This window comes from Nannospalax galili, unplaced genomic scaffold (genome assembly GCF_000622305.1).
Source record: "Nannospalax galili isolate Female #2095 unplaced genomic scaffold, S.galili_v1.0 scaffold127, whole genome shotgun sequence".
Taxonomy (NCBI): domain Eukaryota; kingdom Metazoa; phylum Chordata; class Mammalia; order Rodentia; family Spalacidae; genus Nannospalax; species Nannospalax galili.
The window spans coordinates 12,259,482-12,275,303 of record NW_008360326.1 but is presented as its reverse complement, the minus strand read 5'-3'; the positions used below and the strand labels follow the sequence as shown (position 1 = coordinate 12,275,303).

The 15,822-nt window shown below is 37.6% G+C and overlaps 1 protein-coding gene across 2 annotated transcripts in view; it reads right to left on the bottom strand.

Annotated features, from left to right (window-relative positions):
• Positions 1 to 604: 604 nt before the first annotated feature.
• Positions 605 to 15,822, bottom strand: part of Nyap2 (neuronal tyrosine-phosphorylated phosphoinositide-3-kinase adaptor 2) — a 280,084-nt gene continuing 264,866 nt past the window's right edge. For both annotated transcript variants that reach the window (XM_008825838.3, XM_008825839.3), the window contains exon 6: positions 605 to 1,001. In XM_008825838.3, coding sequence (XP_008824060.1) covers positions 774 to 1,001 — 228 coding nt within the window. In that variant the 3' untranslated portion in view covers positions 605 to 773. The remainder of the gene's footprint in view (positions 1,002 to 15,822) is intronic.

The following is a 15,822-nucleotide window of genomic DNA, read 5'->3' as shown; positions in this document are numbered from 1 at the left end:
AGATCAATGATGCAAGGACACATGTCCCTAAAGTCATTTCTGAAGGAACTTTCTGCTGGCATGTCCAAACATATCCTACTAACATTCTCTGGAGTCTGACTAGCCAGTGCTTCTTACAAACACCAGCATACGCAAGAGAAATGCTCATGAAGTCTGTATAGTAAAAGCATTGGTGTCGATCTAAAAGGATGCCCAAATTGACATCATATTTGCATTCATTTTACATAGAACCTTTAAAAGCTTAGAAAGCAGCAGTTGCCCTTAACAAACACGATATTCAACTTCTACTTAACTAGCACCAGATCATATATTGTATGATTGAATATGACTTGTAACTGTGAGTTTTGTCCATAAGTCAAATGTGGGCAGGAAAAAAAAAACACTTTAAATGCAATAAATAATAATAAAAGGCATCCAGGGATTACATATAAAAAAGATAACAAACCAGTTAATAGCAAATTATATCATATAGTAAACTCTTCTGATATTTCTGTACTTTAAATACATATAATGAGAATTATTTCAGGTGTCACCCATAAACTATCAAAATATTTACAGTTCAATATATTCTGGATTCAAAATAATCTGTAATAAGTAAGTGTGCCTTAATTGCAGGTATATACATACACACTTTAGTTTGGACTTGCCACAGGACACGCAGATTCCCGTGGTATTCCACATCAACAAGAACACAGGTAACAATTAATGATCACAAGACCAAGTTGACTTCCCTTGTAGTAAGCAATGTGGAGCTCATGCCATCCGGTACACATTCATATGGCAGTATCCCAGAATACCGTTTGCTGTTTGGAATAGGGTGGAGGGCTGTATTTCTTTGCACCTGCGTTCTTCTTCCAGCTGGGTAGGATTGGCATGCTATCCTGTTTGCAAAGGCCCTTTTCCGTTTTCTGTCTAGCCTTTATTTCCTTGCACAAGCAACGCTTTTTCTCAATCATCTCAAGCATCGTATGGTCTCCATGAAACCACTGCATGCATGCCACCTAGCAAAAAAGAAAGAGTGAATACAGAAGAAAAAGATGGAATGAAAGCACATCTTTTGCATGGTGCTAGAAGCTGTTCAGAAAGATGTTAGCTAGCTCTACACCTCCTTTAAAATCTCTTAAAATGAACTGAGAAATGCAATTGCTTTACAAAGTGAAAATTACAGCATGGAAACTGTACGTAAAACTTTATCTCAAGTTGGTAAACATCATAACATTGTTTAGTAACAGCTTGGACATGAATATTTCCCAATATGTTTTTAAAGTCCACAATAGGGCCAATGAGATGGCTTGGTGGGTAAAGATCCTACTTGCGAAGGCTGATGGTATGAGCTTGATTCCTGTAAACCACGTGGTAGGAGTGAACCAACTCTCACAAGTTGTCCTCCATCTCCACTCACCATAGCACACACACACACACACAGTCACAAAATAAATAAATATAAAAAGTTAAGCCCACAACAGTGAAATAAAACTTTTTTATTTTTTAAACAATTTTCCAAATATTTACCAGTATTTTAAGCTATTTCCATTATTTTACTAGTCCCAATATGTCTAAAATTCAAATATTAGAAATATTTTTCAGTGAAATTTAACCTCAATGTGATACTTTTTAAAGATGTTAATAACCATTTTCATTCTTGAAATAAGTTTTCATTACTTGGGTTTGTTTCAAAATAGACTCTAGTAGAATGGATATTTTTAATAATTTTTCCTGATGAAACGGTTTTAGGTGTGCAATCTCAGCTTGGGTCTAAATGTTCTACTAATTCTTCTGCAAAGTGTTTTTGCTGTAGTTTTTGATGCTTCAGCAAATGTGTAAGTTAGAATCTCTATTACCCAGTGCATGCGTACTGGTGAAGACCCTAATTAGCTAGAGGAACTTAGAAAGATTCATCAGGTCAATTGGGTTAACTAAAGAAGGTTCAGCGTGATCTGTATATTGAATATACATTAATACATATGCTATTAGACAGGTGAACACTAGTCCATATATATATATATACATGAAAACTAATTCATTTATATACATAAATGGTATATGTAGTGCCATGACTATTGATAACATTCTTTGGAATGGAGTGTGTCACATAAAGAAAGCCACGCCATCAGCCCATCAACTTAACCAAAACAGGGAAGATTGCATTTAATTATTTAAGCAGATATCTTCAATAACTGAAGAGTTAAAATGAAATCATATGAAATCAGAAAACTTGGTATTATGTTTTTAGGATGGTGACCCAAGCAAGTCCTTATGTGATTTTTAGTCCACATCAGTCATTGCAGTGCTTTTCATGATGTAATTCACTTACTCCTCACAAGAATGATGCTCTGGAGTAAATCTCATTCCATGATCCATAAAGATGAGTGACATGAGACATCAAGAAATACGGTAATGCCTCAATTTACAGAAGCAACTAATGGCAGAATGGGGATTTGAACCTGCATTCATTTCCTACATCTGTGCCTTTAATGGCTACACTGTACTAAGTAGCCTAAGCACCAGAAAGGATGAAGAAGCTAAATTAGTAAAACTCTTGGATGTACTTATAACAAATCTAAGACTTCAAGAAGCTATTTATCTTCCCCAATGGCAGATGTGTAGGCCTGATAAATAGAATGATCAGAGTTCTAATCTATTAGGGAGAGGGCAGGACCCAAAGCTCGAGAAAACATACATTTCAATATTGGATGTGTCAGATGTCTACTAATCACTCAGTGTCTTAAATACTTTATCTGGACAACTTAATACGTTACTTTCACAGTTGATGTGAAGTTTAAGGAGGAAAATGAAGGTTGGCTCAGTTTTAAAATGGTCCAGCATAGGTTAAGTCTTAATATTTTAAAACTGACAAATGCCTGCTCTCCAATAGGCGTGTATGCAGAGCTCTAACTGGTAATATTGATCTTCCCAGCCATTCTGACAGGATTATGTTCCCAGTACAATTAGAAAACTGAGATTCAGATAGTTTAAGGAATTAAGGCCAAAGTCAATAAGCAATCGTCAGGTCTGTCTGACTGAAAGCCAATATACTATACTAGAGAATGCTCTCCCTCCTAAGTTTTATTTAGAAATAGTAAATAGTAATATTTGTATTATGATTTTAAGATATTACTAAAGTGCAAATGTATTTATGGCTTTATGAGTGAATAAAAAATCTATCAAGCGACTAATTCAAAATCAATATCTGAATTTAGAACCAAAAGATGGCATTTGTACATAAGTCTGCATGGATTTAGATGGTCATGACTGCACATGCCTTTAATCTCAGCACTCTGGAGGTAGAGGCAGGCTAGCCTCTGTGAGATCAAGGGCAGCCTGCTCTACATAGGGAGTTCCAGGCCAGCTGGGACTATAGGGAGACTCTGTCTCAAATAAACAAACAAACAAATACAAGCAAACAAAAAGAATGCATGGTATCTTAAGATATTCATTATAACAAATTTCCCTATTGAATCCCACCCACATTCAGTCGGTTATTTTTATGCCATTTATTAGAGTGGTAAATAGAAACCTAAGGAACAGAAACAAATTTCTTAAAATCACAGTTAACAAAGTTAATCTGTGTTTATTGTTCACAATGCATGCTTATAATCCCAGGACTAGGGAGGCTGAGGCAGGAGTATTGCTGCGAGTTCTAGGCCAGCCTAGGCTACATAGTGAGTTCAAGCTCAGGCTGGGCTACATAGCAAGACTTTGTCTCAAAAATAAATAAAATCTCCTTCTGAAGAAATACAGTAGTCTCCTCTTATCAGTAGTTTTATTTCCCACAATTTCAGATACCCACAATCCTAAAATACTAAATGGAAAATTCCAGAAATAAATAATCTGGAGTTTTTAAATACTTTGTATTACATATATTTTTATAACTATTAAGTTTAATAACAATGAACTACTAAGAATCAAATCTGATTAACATAAATTTCTGAAGCTATGACTCAAATTATTTTAACTTAATGACTAGTACTCCAGATTTATATAGTGTGTATAGACATGTTTATATAAATATGTATACATACATATACACCCTTTCATATAATCCATAAATATTGACTGCACATTTTTAGTTTTTCAAAGGCTAGAGTGCAGAACTATAACTGAAAATTCACATATAATGAACTCAGGGGCTTTTGAAACCTAATTCCAGAAATAGCATAGAATGAATGAAATTATTATCTCTGATGAAAAAGAAAGATCTTCAGCAACTACCAACTCTCTCATTGAAAAGAGTTAAAGGCAAGGAGACATTTCCATTCCTGCTAGCAATCTCAGCATCCAAGTATGAGCAGGTATAGCATAGTCTCTAACAAAAATTCCTTTTCTCTCTAAGAAGAGTCCAGGCCCATCCTGCAGCAATTATTCCTAGTATCTCTAGAGAAAGCTATGCTCTTCAGCAGGATGGTGAGGCCAAACTAAAGTAATCGAGAATTACTGCTTACTTCCTTATAGGGTAGTATAAGGAAGCAGCCCAGTGTGGACTCCGGAGAAAGAATGAGCCCAGGGTAAGTACGGTAAACATGGGCAAGTTGTACTTCAAAAATTATCTGGACTAGTGCTTCTCCAAAATTTTGTTCTCAGGACTTCTTTGTATCCCTAAAACTTATCAAAGATACTAAGAGCATTTCTTTATGTGAGTTACTACTAATGATAACTAACCTCTTAGACAAAGTGAAAAATTTTAAACTATTTCTTTACGTGAAAGAATAAAAATTTGACACATGTTAATATTAAACAATTTATTAACAAATTTCTATGGCTTCCAATTGTAACATTATGTACTAACACAGTTCTTATTTTGTATTCCTCAGTATTTATTTTAATGTCTTTTAAAAAATCAGCTATTCATTAAAAAAAAGAAGAAGAAAAAGAAAATGAAGAAGAGGAGGAGGAGGTGGTAGAGGAGGTATCAGTCACTCTGTGGGAACTTTTTCATGGCAGGGAGGCATGGTGGCAGAGGTGTCTGGAGGAGGAGCAGAAGTTAAGCCCTACATCTTCAAGCAGGGACAGGAAGTAGAGTGATTAGAGATCTGGCAAAGCTTTAGAACTCTCTAAGCCCTCCCCTAGTGATATGCTTCCTCCAGCATGGCCACACCATCTAAGACCTCCCAAAACAGCACCACCAACTGGGGACAAAATATTCAAATACTTGGAGCCTACAGGAGACATTCTCATTCAAACCACTACAAAGAAGGAGCGGGGAGGAGGAGGACGCAGGAGTCTTAACGACACAGTTTCCTGAAAGGATAGAATGTATTTATGCTTTCTGATGCCCTCTAGTTCCTATCTCAGAACCTTGGGCATTAACATTTTAAATAAAATTGAGGAAATCTGATGACAAGTTTGTATCTCAATAATAAATTGTCATCATGATCACAAGGCTTAAAAAAGACAGTATTTCATAACATAATAATCTAAGCAATAAGAATACCATGACTATTTTGGTGGAAATAAGGATTTTATTGAGTGGCTATGATAAACTATCACAGTCAAACAGAATATGGTCTTCCTAGGGATAAACCTGAATTATCATCTCAGGAGTCTCAATCTGTAAAGGAGTTCTAGGTCCCCAGTAAGATTGTATGAATTTATTAGAAAATATTATCATTGTAATATTTTTGTTGTCTCCCCTAAAAAAAAATCGAGTAGTCTTCCTCTTAGTAAACGATATAAAATTAGAAAGCATTGAAACCTCCTTAAGACGTTTTACAGCACCACAGACACATTTGCATCTATTTACATGACTGTGCAAACATTATATCATGTATTATGTAGCTCTTTCTGACACTTCTATGGAGTGAAATCAGTATGTGTGATTGCAAAACAATTTTCAGGTTTGCATCAACATAATTATCAATGATGTAATGTATAGCCATTAAAATATTCCATTGTATTATCTATAATAAACTTATAGTTCTGTTTATATTTGAAATTTCTGCTATATAGATGTAGTAATGAAGAACAATACATTATTTTTACCTGAAGAATAATAAATCAATAAGAAATATAAGAAAGAAGAATTATACAGCGTATTTATTTTCATTTTTTATGTTTTTCCCTCACTTTCAAATATGTAGACTTTATTGATAGAATGTTTGTAATGTTAATAGAAAATACTCTTCTTTATTAGGACTGATTCTGTCTTGATGATCTCTCCTCTTTGGTTGGCTAGATTTACCAATGATGAGAAAGCCTTGCTCTATACATAAAACTCCATGAGTTAGCACTTCCCACCACATGAACAGGGGCCAGGTAGTTGGAAATAATTCAACTCTATATTGTTGGAAGATTGCCATGTTAAAGTAAGATTGTATCATAAAATACATTAACAAAAATGTGGATCTAGTATTTAGAACATTCATATATTAAATCTGTTATCAATCATCTTTTCTTAAAGATTCAAGAAAATGAATGATGTCAGGGTAGGATAAAATAAATGAATATATTATAGATTGTGATTCATATGGGAAGATAAGTGTACTTCCCATATATAGTTGAAATAGGGCATGTTTTGGCACATGTATTTAGTCTCAAAATCTAGTGTTACTGCTTTGGCCATTTCAATATTAAAATTTCTCCCAAGTATTTTCAAATATTATTTTTTGCCCTGATCATATAATGCTATGCATTTATTTAGTTATAGGGGACATAAAATTGAATATTTAGAAATTTCATGAAATGCATTAAAAACACTATTCATTGAAGATTTCATCAATTTTCTGACATTCTTTTTCTTTTATCACAAAATTTCCTTGTTAAACTATAGGTTCAAATGTTAGTCTATCAACACCCTGCAGGTGAAATAACTTTGGGGATAGACTGTCAGAGTTAATTAAAAACCAGCCTAGCAAATAAATCCTTCTAGTATAGTTATATAGTTAAGTGATCTTACTTCTTAACTTTAATCCAAATATATTTATTATATGTACTGAGAAAAAGAGAAAAAATATATACATAAGGTAATAATTACACACTGAGAAATACTTATAAAGCAATCATCCAAAACTCCATAATGGAGAAACTAGGTTCTCTGACTTGAACATTCTCTTGTTAAAAATCCCAATCTCTTCTGTGATGGTACTAATGCTGAGATTTTTAGGGCATGTGTAGTTACTAAACAGGATCGATTTCTTTACAAAAAAGGTCCAAGAGAGTTCTTACTCCCTCCACCAACTGAAGACACAGAGGCTGAGAGATTAAGAGATTACAGAGGAAGAAATACAGTGCTGGAGTGGAAGACGGCACTCACCAAACCCCAGCTATGTTTCCACCCTGATGTTAGACTGCCCAGTCTTCAGAGCTGTTAGAAATAATTTACTCTATTTATATATTACCAAGTTCATGGAATTTTGTTACAGCATCCCAAGCACACAAGGCACCTGCAAACGCCACCTTCAGCAGGTGACCAATAGTGGCAAGTGTATTTTCACTTACACATCACTGCAGTGAACCATGGCATTCATACTCCCATCTCCCTCCTCCAGACCCACAGCTCCATTCTGATCTTAGGAAAAACATCAAATGAACTCAAATTGAGAGACGTGCTACAACATACCACAGCAGTTCTACTCAAACCAGCAAAGGACACTAAGAAACTCTTACAGGCAAGGTAAGGCTAAGGATACCCCATAACTATAATTTCTGTGTAGTTATAGAAGGGGCTAGCGAGCAGACAAAAATGACATTAGATAAAAGCTAAGAAAACTGGAAGGAAATGTTGTCTTAAATTATCTTGGTTATGCTCTTGGAAAGGATGTTGGGAAAGGGGAATGTTCAACCACTGCTGGTGGGATTGCAAACTTGTTCAACCCCTATGGAATCAGTGTGGAGAACTCTTAAAAAACTACAAATGGACTTTCTTCTCCCCTTAGAGACAAAAGTTATGCAATTTGGGAGTCTTTTAGATAGACCCACTGAAGGGGTACTCCAATTGCCTCACCCCGCGTCCCTGTTCAGCATGGAAGAAGCCAGAGCGGTTGGTGTCCCTATTCCCTATTGGCAATTTGGGCAACCCCTTCAGAGGATGGTGTGATAAGAATAGGAGGTAGGGATTGGCTAGGCAGGTAGGGTAAAAAGAACCCCCCCAAAATGTAGCTAGTTTCTTGGATAAAAGTCAAAATGTCCTTGGGCCTGTTAGCAACATACTCTGTTCCAAGGCCAAAAATGTCAAAAGTATTTGGGAGCTTGTATCTAATCCTTAAAAGAATTTAGGGTTACCTCTTCAGAGAGGGGAATGTTGGAGGGGATCGAGTGGTCATGGATTTGATCAAAACACCTTATATGTATGTATGAAATTCTCAATAAAGTTTTTGTAAAAAATTTTTTTAAAGCCAATTAGGACACTGAAGAAAAATACTGTGACTTGAAGCACATTCTTACAAATTTCATAAGCTTTCAAAACGAAAAAGAATGCAGTATTTACTTTTTTGTCTCAAACCATCTGTGAGTAAATATATTTGAGTGTGCATATACATGTGTCAGTGTGTGGGTCCCTATGCTTGTGTGAACCTGGAGGCCAGATGAGGGTGTTAGGTATCCTCTTATCACTCCCCACCTACTCCTTTTAGGCAGGGTCTCTCTCTCTCTCTCTCTCTCTCTCTCTCTCTCTCAACCTGGGACTTGTGTTTTCTCAGCTAGCCTGGAAGTCAGCAAGCCCCAGTGATCCTCCTGTCTCTGTCTCCCTCAGAGCTGGGGTTACAGGTGTGCACAGGACACCTGACTTGTTACATTGGTGCCAGTCTTCATGATTGCACAGCAAAAACACTTAACACACAGCCATCTCTCCAGACTCTCTAATACAATTGTGTGTGTGTGTGTGTGTGTGTGTGTGTGTGTGTGCGTGTGTGTGTGTTACTAGGGATTGAACCTAGAGCCTTATACATGCTAGGCAAGTGTTCTGTCACTGAGCTATATCCCCAGTACTATATTTAATTTTAATTTTGACACAGAGGTTGCCCAGGATGACCTTGAATTCAGTCTATAGCTCAGTCAGCTGAAATTTCACTTCTTCTGTGTTAACCTCATGAGTAGCTGGGGTTATAGGCCTGTACCACCAGGAGTACTGGTTTTGGTTGGTTGGTTAGTTGCTTGCTTGATTGGCTGGCTTGGATTTGAAACAGGGTCTTGCTATGGAGCCTAGACAAGCCTAGTATTCACTAAATAACCCAGGTAGGTCTCAAACTCATGACAATCCTCCTGTGCATGCTGATTGTTTTTTCTTTCCAACAGTTTGGTATTCAAATAAATACCTCCTCATTATGCACATGGTAGGCATTCAGTAAGTGCATGTCAAAATGAACTAAATAAATTTCCTCCATGTATCTTTCTTTTGATGCTTTTATTTTTTTCTTTTTGAGCCAGGGTCTTCCTGTAGACCCAGGTGTCCTGTAACTCGCTATGTAGACCAGGCTGGCCTCGAACTCACAACGATCTGCCTGCCTCTGACTCCCTAGTGCTAGGATTAAAGGCGTGTACCACCACACCCAGCTCCTTTGCTGCTTCTTAAAATATTTTAAATATTTTAAAATATTTATTTTTATGTGTACAAGCGTTTTGCCTGTGTGTACGTAAATGCACCATGCACATGGCGGTGCCTGCAGAATCCAGAAGAGGGCATTGGATCCTCTGGAACTGGAGGTACAGATGAATGTTAGCTGCCATGTGGGTGCTGAGAACCAAACTCAGGTGCTCTAGAAGAACAAGGCCTCTTAACTGCTGAGTCATTTCTCCAGCACCTTGTTTGGTGTTTTTGAGACAAGGTCTCATGTAGTCTGATGATTTAAGTTTTGGGGGGTTTTTTGTTTTTGCTTTTGCTTCTGCTACAGTTATAAAATGTTCTAACAGAAACTTAAGGGAGAAAGGGTTTATTTTAGCTCATGGTTCAGTCCATCATGGCAGGAAAATCCAGGCAGTAGGAGCTTAAAGTCAGAAAACAGCAATGAATGCATGCAAGTACTCAATTCCCTTTCTTAATTTATAGAGCCCAGGATCCCATCAGGGGAATAGTACCACCTGCAGTAGGCAGGTCTTCCCACCTCAACTAACATAATCAAGATAATCTCCACAGGCAAGTCCAGAGGCTCATCTCCCAAGTGAGTCTGAATCAAGTTGACAATTAACATTAATCATTACTCCTAGGCTGACCTGGAATTCCTGATCCTCCTGCCTCTACCTGCCAGACTGCTAGATTACAGGCATATGCCTCCACACTCAAATCACATACCTTTACAGTATTTTAAGGTTTGGAAATAATATTAACAACAACCATTTTCATAAATAGTATTTCTTATCCATAGAGAATGGAAAAATAAAACCAAGGAGAACTATCCTGAGAAACATAAAGTAAGTTATTAAACCCTAACTTTAATAAAAAAGAAGGCCAGGCCTGGTGGTACATGCCTTTAATCCCAGCACTGGGGAGGCAGAGGCAGATGGATCTCTGTGAGTCTGAGGCTAGCCTGACCTATATAGTGAGTTCAAAGCCAGCCGAGCTACTTAGTAAAATGTAATAGACAAATAAGAAATTCTAGCTTAACCATAGCAAATACAATTAATTTGTTTCCAATAACATGTCCATTTCTTAGAAAGTAATGAAGATTTGAGGAACAAGTGATCAGGAAAACTGGTATCAAATGGTGTGGAAGGGAGAGATATACTTTAAATTCTAGCTTCCAAGGGTACAGATTCAAAATGTCTCCTACTAGAAAATAACATATTGAATTAGAAAGCATTCAGATCATGGTGGATTTGTAACCAAAAGAGGCCCCAATTATGCTTCCTCCTCCCAGGCAGCCTATTTACTAAAGCAGTATGATAGCTGTTAATGTTGTCATTTAATATTCATTTATAATGGAAAAGAGTAAAATAACCTACACTCTAACTGTTACCATAGTATAAATAAAATTGCATCTCAAAACAAAACAAAACAAAAACTACAAATGAACCTACCATTTGACCCAGTTATACCACTCCTTGGCGTATACCCAAACAATTCATCCTATTGTAGAGACACTTATACATCCATGTTAGTTGCTGATCTTTTCACAGTGGCTAAGAGATGAAAGCAACCTAAGCTGTCTTTCAACTGATGAGCAGAAAATGTGGTTCATTTATACAATGGAGTTTTACTCAGCAGTAAAGAAAGATGAAATCATGAAATACACAGGTAAATGGATGGAACTAGAAACTGGTAATACTAAGTGAAGCAACACAGACTCAGAAAAAAGATAATGTATGTTCTCCCTCATATGTGGATCCTAGCACCAAATCCTTATAAGTGAATATGTATCCAGACATAACTACAGGAACCAGAATAATGAAAAGGAATCAGGAGGTAAAGGAAAAGAAAGAATCTGAAAAAGAACAGTAGGAAACAGGCATTATAAGGGAGATGGATAAAAATGGGGTTATTTTAAGGGGGGGAGGTTATATGAGGAACCTAGGGGATAAAGGGAAAGAAAGAGCTCAAGAGAGGTGGGACCATAGGAAAGGGTATTATTAATGGAGAAATGGGAAAAATGGGGGCACCTTGAATGGGGAAACCATGGTGGAAGGGTTAGACAATGCAAGAGATAAATAATGCTTAGATAGTTTCAAAAAATGAGAGGGAACTGTATTAGTCCAGCAATCTACTGACAAATTATACATACAACTAGAGCAAGGAATATAATATATGTCTAGGCAAGGTTTATCTGAGAATGTTTGGTCTTTGCCTGAGCTTTATCTACATGGCACATGGTAATTAAAAGTACCAGATTAGTGGAACTAAACTTCTTGGGTGTCTAATGGGTATACTTTGAGGTCTATATGAATTTTCTCAGAGGGGCATAAAGGACAGTCTCAGCTCCTTGCACTTCTAGGTCGACTAAGTTCCAGGGGACTATGAGCATCTCTCAAAATGTCCTCTAACTGCGGTGAGTCACCTGTTCTCTTGTTCATGGAGGACATGGAGATCCCACATGATGGACTTGAACCAGTGTCAAGTCTACAAAGAGGAAGGTCAAAATAGAGGAAACATTTCCTCCATGTTTCCAAGTGAAGCCAGCCATAGTCAAGTAGGACCTTTGACTTATCTTCACATAGATGGAACTGGTAAAAGAAAGGAGCCAGGGGCTCCTCCCAAGCCCATGTGACCCCTGAGGAACAGATCCTCAAATGCCTGTAAGAGTAAAAATAAATTGGTTTATCTGGGCCAACTGTATGGTCTTAAACACCCAAAAGGAAAGTATAACCAAAGACTAAAGGGATCAATATAAATTTTTAAGAGTCCGTATGTATAGTTAAAGGCTATATAACAAGAAACAATGCCAGACAGGAGATACCTTCCTTTGAATTGTTGGCCAGGGTGGCGCAAGAGACTCTTCAGACAGTAACCCAGCATAGAACTGGGAAAACAAACAGCAGACCCCAATCATATCTAAAGGAATATTTGCAACTGATTGCAGCTAGATGAGGAAGAGCTGGTCTCCCTAAAACAAGGATCTCTAGATAGGCTGACTAGATTCAGTGGATGGACAAGCACTGGGGAATGGCTGGGGCAGGGGGCTGACAACACAGTGGAAGTAACAGAGATGACAGAGTATATGGGCTGGGGTGGGAGGGGCTATTGGAGGGTACCATTTGTGAAATGGGCATGTAGATGAATAAGATTGTTTGGGATGTTCTGTATGATATACATACAAAAAAATCAACAAATTTTTAAAAATGAGTTGTATTTGAGGAGGAAGCTAGAAATTTACTTCATATTAATTCGTATAGGTGATAAACATTACCTTTGAAATCTATCTGATGACTTTATATCCATACTCAGGTGCCAAGGATCTGAGTGTAACTGACTGTGGCTAGTAATAATCAGATACAAAGAGATTAAAGATGCATGTGCAAACATCTAAGTGTTAGTAGCATTCAAAATGAGTCTTTCCAAAGGAAAAAGTATATTTTAAAATGAAATGGCAATCTTATTTAAGGGTTAAAAACTCATTCAATTTTGTGTCTTACAGGGTTTATATTGAGTTCAATGTTGTATAACTGTATTATTCAACTATGAACCTAAAAATTTACAGCCACTTTTGAAAGAGATGTATCTTTGCTCTGGAAATTGTTATTGAATATGTTAAAGCTGTAATGAAATGCTTCTTCTAATCATGTGATTATTAAATAAATAAAAAAAGAAGACCACATGGTATAATAATAAAAAACAAATTATCTTGGTTATGCTCTTGCTAAGTGGTATGACATCAAAAAGTAATGTACACCTTTGAGCTTTCTGTATGCATTGTATAAATATTGGTGCATAATCCACATATACATAGATGTATATTGTATAAACTTCAGATACAATTCTATGTATACTGTACACACACATGAATACATCTTTTATACATACATTGCTCTTTGTTGGGAGTATGGAATGACTCTTTAGTCAACAACATCATAAATGGGAAGAAATGCCTTTCACTTCAGTAATTACATTTCCTTGGAAATAAAATTAGGTATTTCCTGAGAATTACTCTATTTTCTCCACAGAACAAACAAATACATGCAGTACAATAATAAATCTCCACTATATATATGAAAATTTCCAAAATGTATAAAACATGTGCTGGATAGCTTTGGTGTCAACTTAACACACCTGGGTTGAGGGAACCACAATTGGGGAATTGCCCTCATTGGACTGGCCTGTGGCCATGTCTGTGGGGCATCTTCTTGATTGTTGAGTGATGTGGGAAGGCCCAGCCCACTGTGGGTGGTGCCATCCCTGGGCAGGTGGGCCTGTGTTACATAATACAGCAGGCTGAGCAGGGGCCAGAGGAACAAGCCAGTAAGCAGCATTCCTCCATGTCCAGTGTTCCAGCTCCTGCCTCCAGGTTCCTGCCCTGAGTTCCTATCTTGGGATCCCCAATTAACTGTAACTTGGGAAATGTAAGCTAAATAAATCTTTTCCTCCCTAAGTTGCTATTGGTCAGAGTATTTTGTTACAGCAATGGAGAGACAAACTAGGACAGAAATTGGTGCCAGAGAGTAGGGCATTGCTGTGACAGAGCAGACCTTGGTGTTTTTAGGAGGATTGTGGAAGCATTCAGACCTTTGGACTGTGGGTGGTGCCATCCCTGGGCAGGTGGGCCTGTGTTACATAATACAGCAGGCTGAGCAGGGGCCAGAGGAACAAGCCAGTAAGCAGCATTCCTCCATGTCCAGTGTTCCAGCTCCTGCCTCCAGGTTCCTGCCCTGAGTTCCTATCTTGGGATCCCCAATTAACTGTAACTTGGGAAATGTAAGCTAAATAAATCTTTTCCTCCCTAAGTTGCTATTGGTCAGAGTATTTTGTTACAGCAATGGAGAGACAAACTAGGACAGAAATTGGTGCCAGAGAGTAGGGCATTGCTGTGACAGAGCAGACCTTGGTGTTTTTAGGAGGATTGTGGAAGCATTCAGAACTTTGGGCTGGAAAAGCCGTTGAGTGCTTAGAGTTTGTTGCTGTGGAGCTTGGAACAATTTTGCTGAAAGAGTTGTAAACAATGGAGGCCTGGCTTGTGAAGCTTCAAAGAGATGCAGAAGCTATCAGGGCTGTGATATTTTGAATTGAGAATCTATGGGTTTTGGTCAGTTGGGGCTGAAGAATCAACTGTGACCTTCTTTATCTCCTCTGATTGGTTTTAATTTGAAGTCTATTTTGTTAGATATTAGAGTCACAACACCTGCTTGTTTCTTAGTGCCATATGCTTGAAATATTTTGCTCCATCACCCTAAGGTAGTGTCAATCCTTGAAAGTGAGATGAGTTTCTTGTAGATTAAAGAAATGGATTTTCTTTCTTAATCCATTCATCTAGTCTGTGTCTTCTGACTGGGGAGGCCATAAATATCTAAAGTTACTATTGAAAGATGTGTAAAAGTTACTGTTATTTTAATTTTGTTTGTGCTTTAGTCATATTTCATGTTTCCATAATTATGCCTTCAATATTTTTCTTTCTGTAACTTCTTGGTTATGGTCATTTCTTTCCTCAGGCCTTAGTATTGCTTCTAGCATTCTCTATAGGACTGGTTTGGTGGACATGAATTCATTCAGCCTATTTGTATCACAGAAGATTTTTTCTTTCCCCTTCAACTATGATAGTTTTATTGGGTAAAATATTCTAGGTTGGCATCTATGCTCATTTAGAATTTGGAATACTTTGCTCCAGCCTCTTCCCGGCTTTCATAGTTTGCACTGAAAAGCCAGCTGTAATTCTGGTGGGTTTTCCTTTGTATATAACTTGTTGCTTTTCTCTTGAAGCCTTCAGCATTCTCTCTTTATTCAGTAAATTTAGTGTTTCCACTATGATCTGCTATGGGGAGTTTCTGTGCTGGTCCTATTTGGTGTTCTATGTGCTTCTCGTATCTGTACGGATATGTCATTCCTTGACAATTGATGATGGTCAGCTGGGGCTGAAAAATCCACTGATCCAGTATGAATAGTTGGTCTGTGCTTTAGATTCTCTCTTTTGACTTTTTTATTGGTGGGAATGGATGGATCCAGGCAGACTAGTCAAGAGCTTTCCAGGAGGGTGACGAAGCCTAGACTCAACTTGGGTGATGGGTATTAGTTGGTATGGTTTTAACTAGCTAAGCAGAAAAGGTGTGAGCCTTGGAGTAGAATGGTTGGAGCTGCTCCAAAGCACGGGGATGGTGACAAAAGCTCCAGGACCCGGCTCTCTCTCAGGTAGTCAGATGCTCTCTGGCAGCTTCATCAGGAAGGGCCAGGTCTAAGGAGGGTGGGTGGGAAAGGAATGGGCAGGTTCTTACTAGGTAGCAAAGAAGGTATTGAGAACTGATTCTTAATGGATT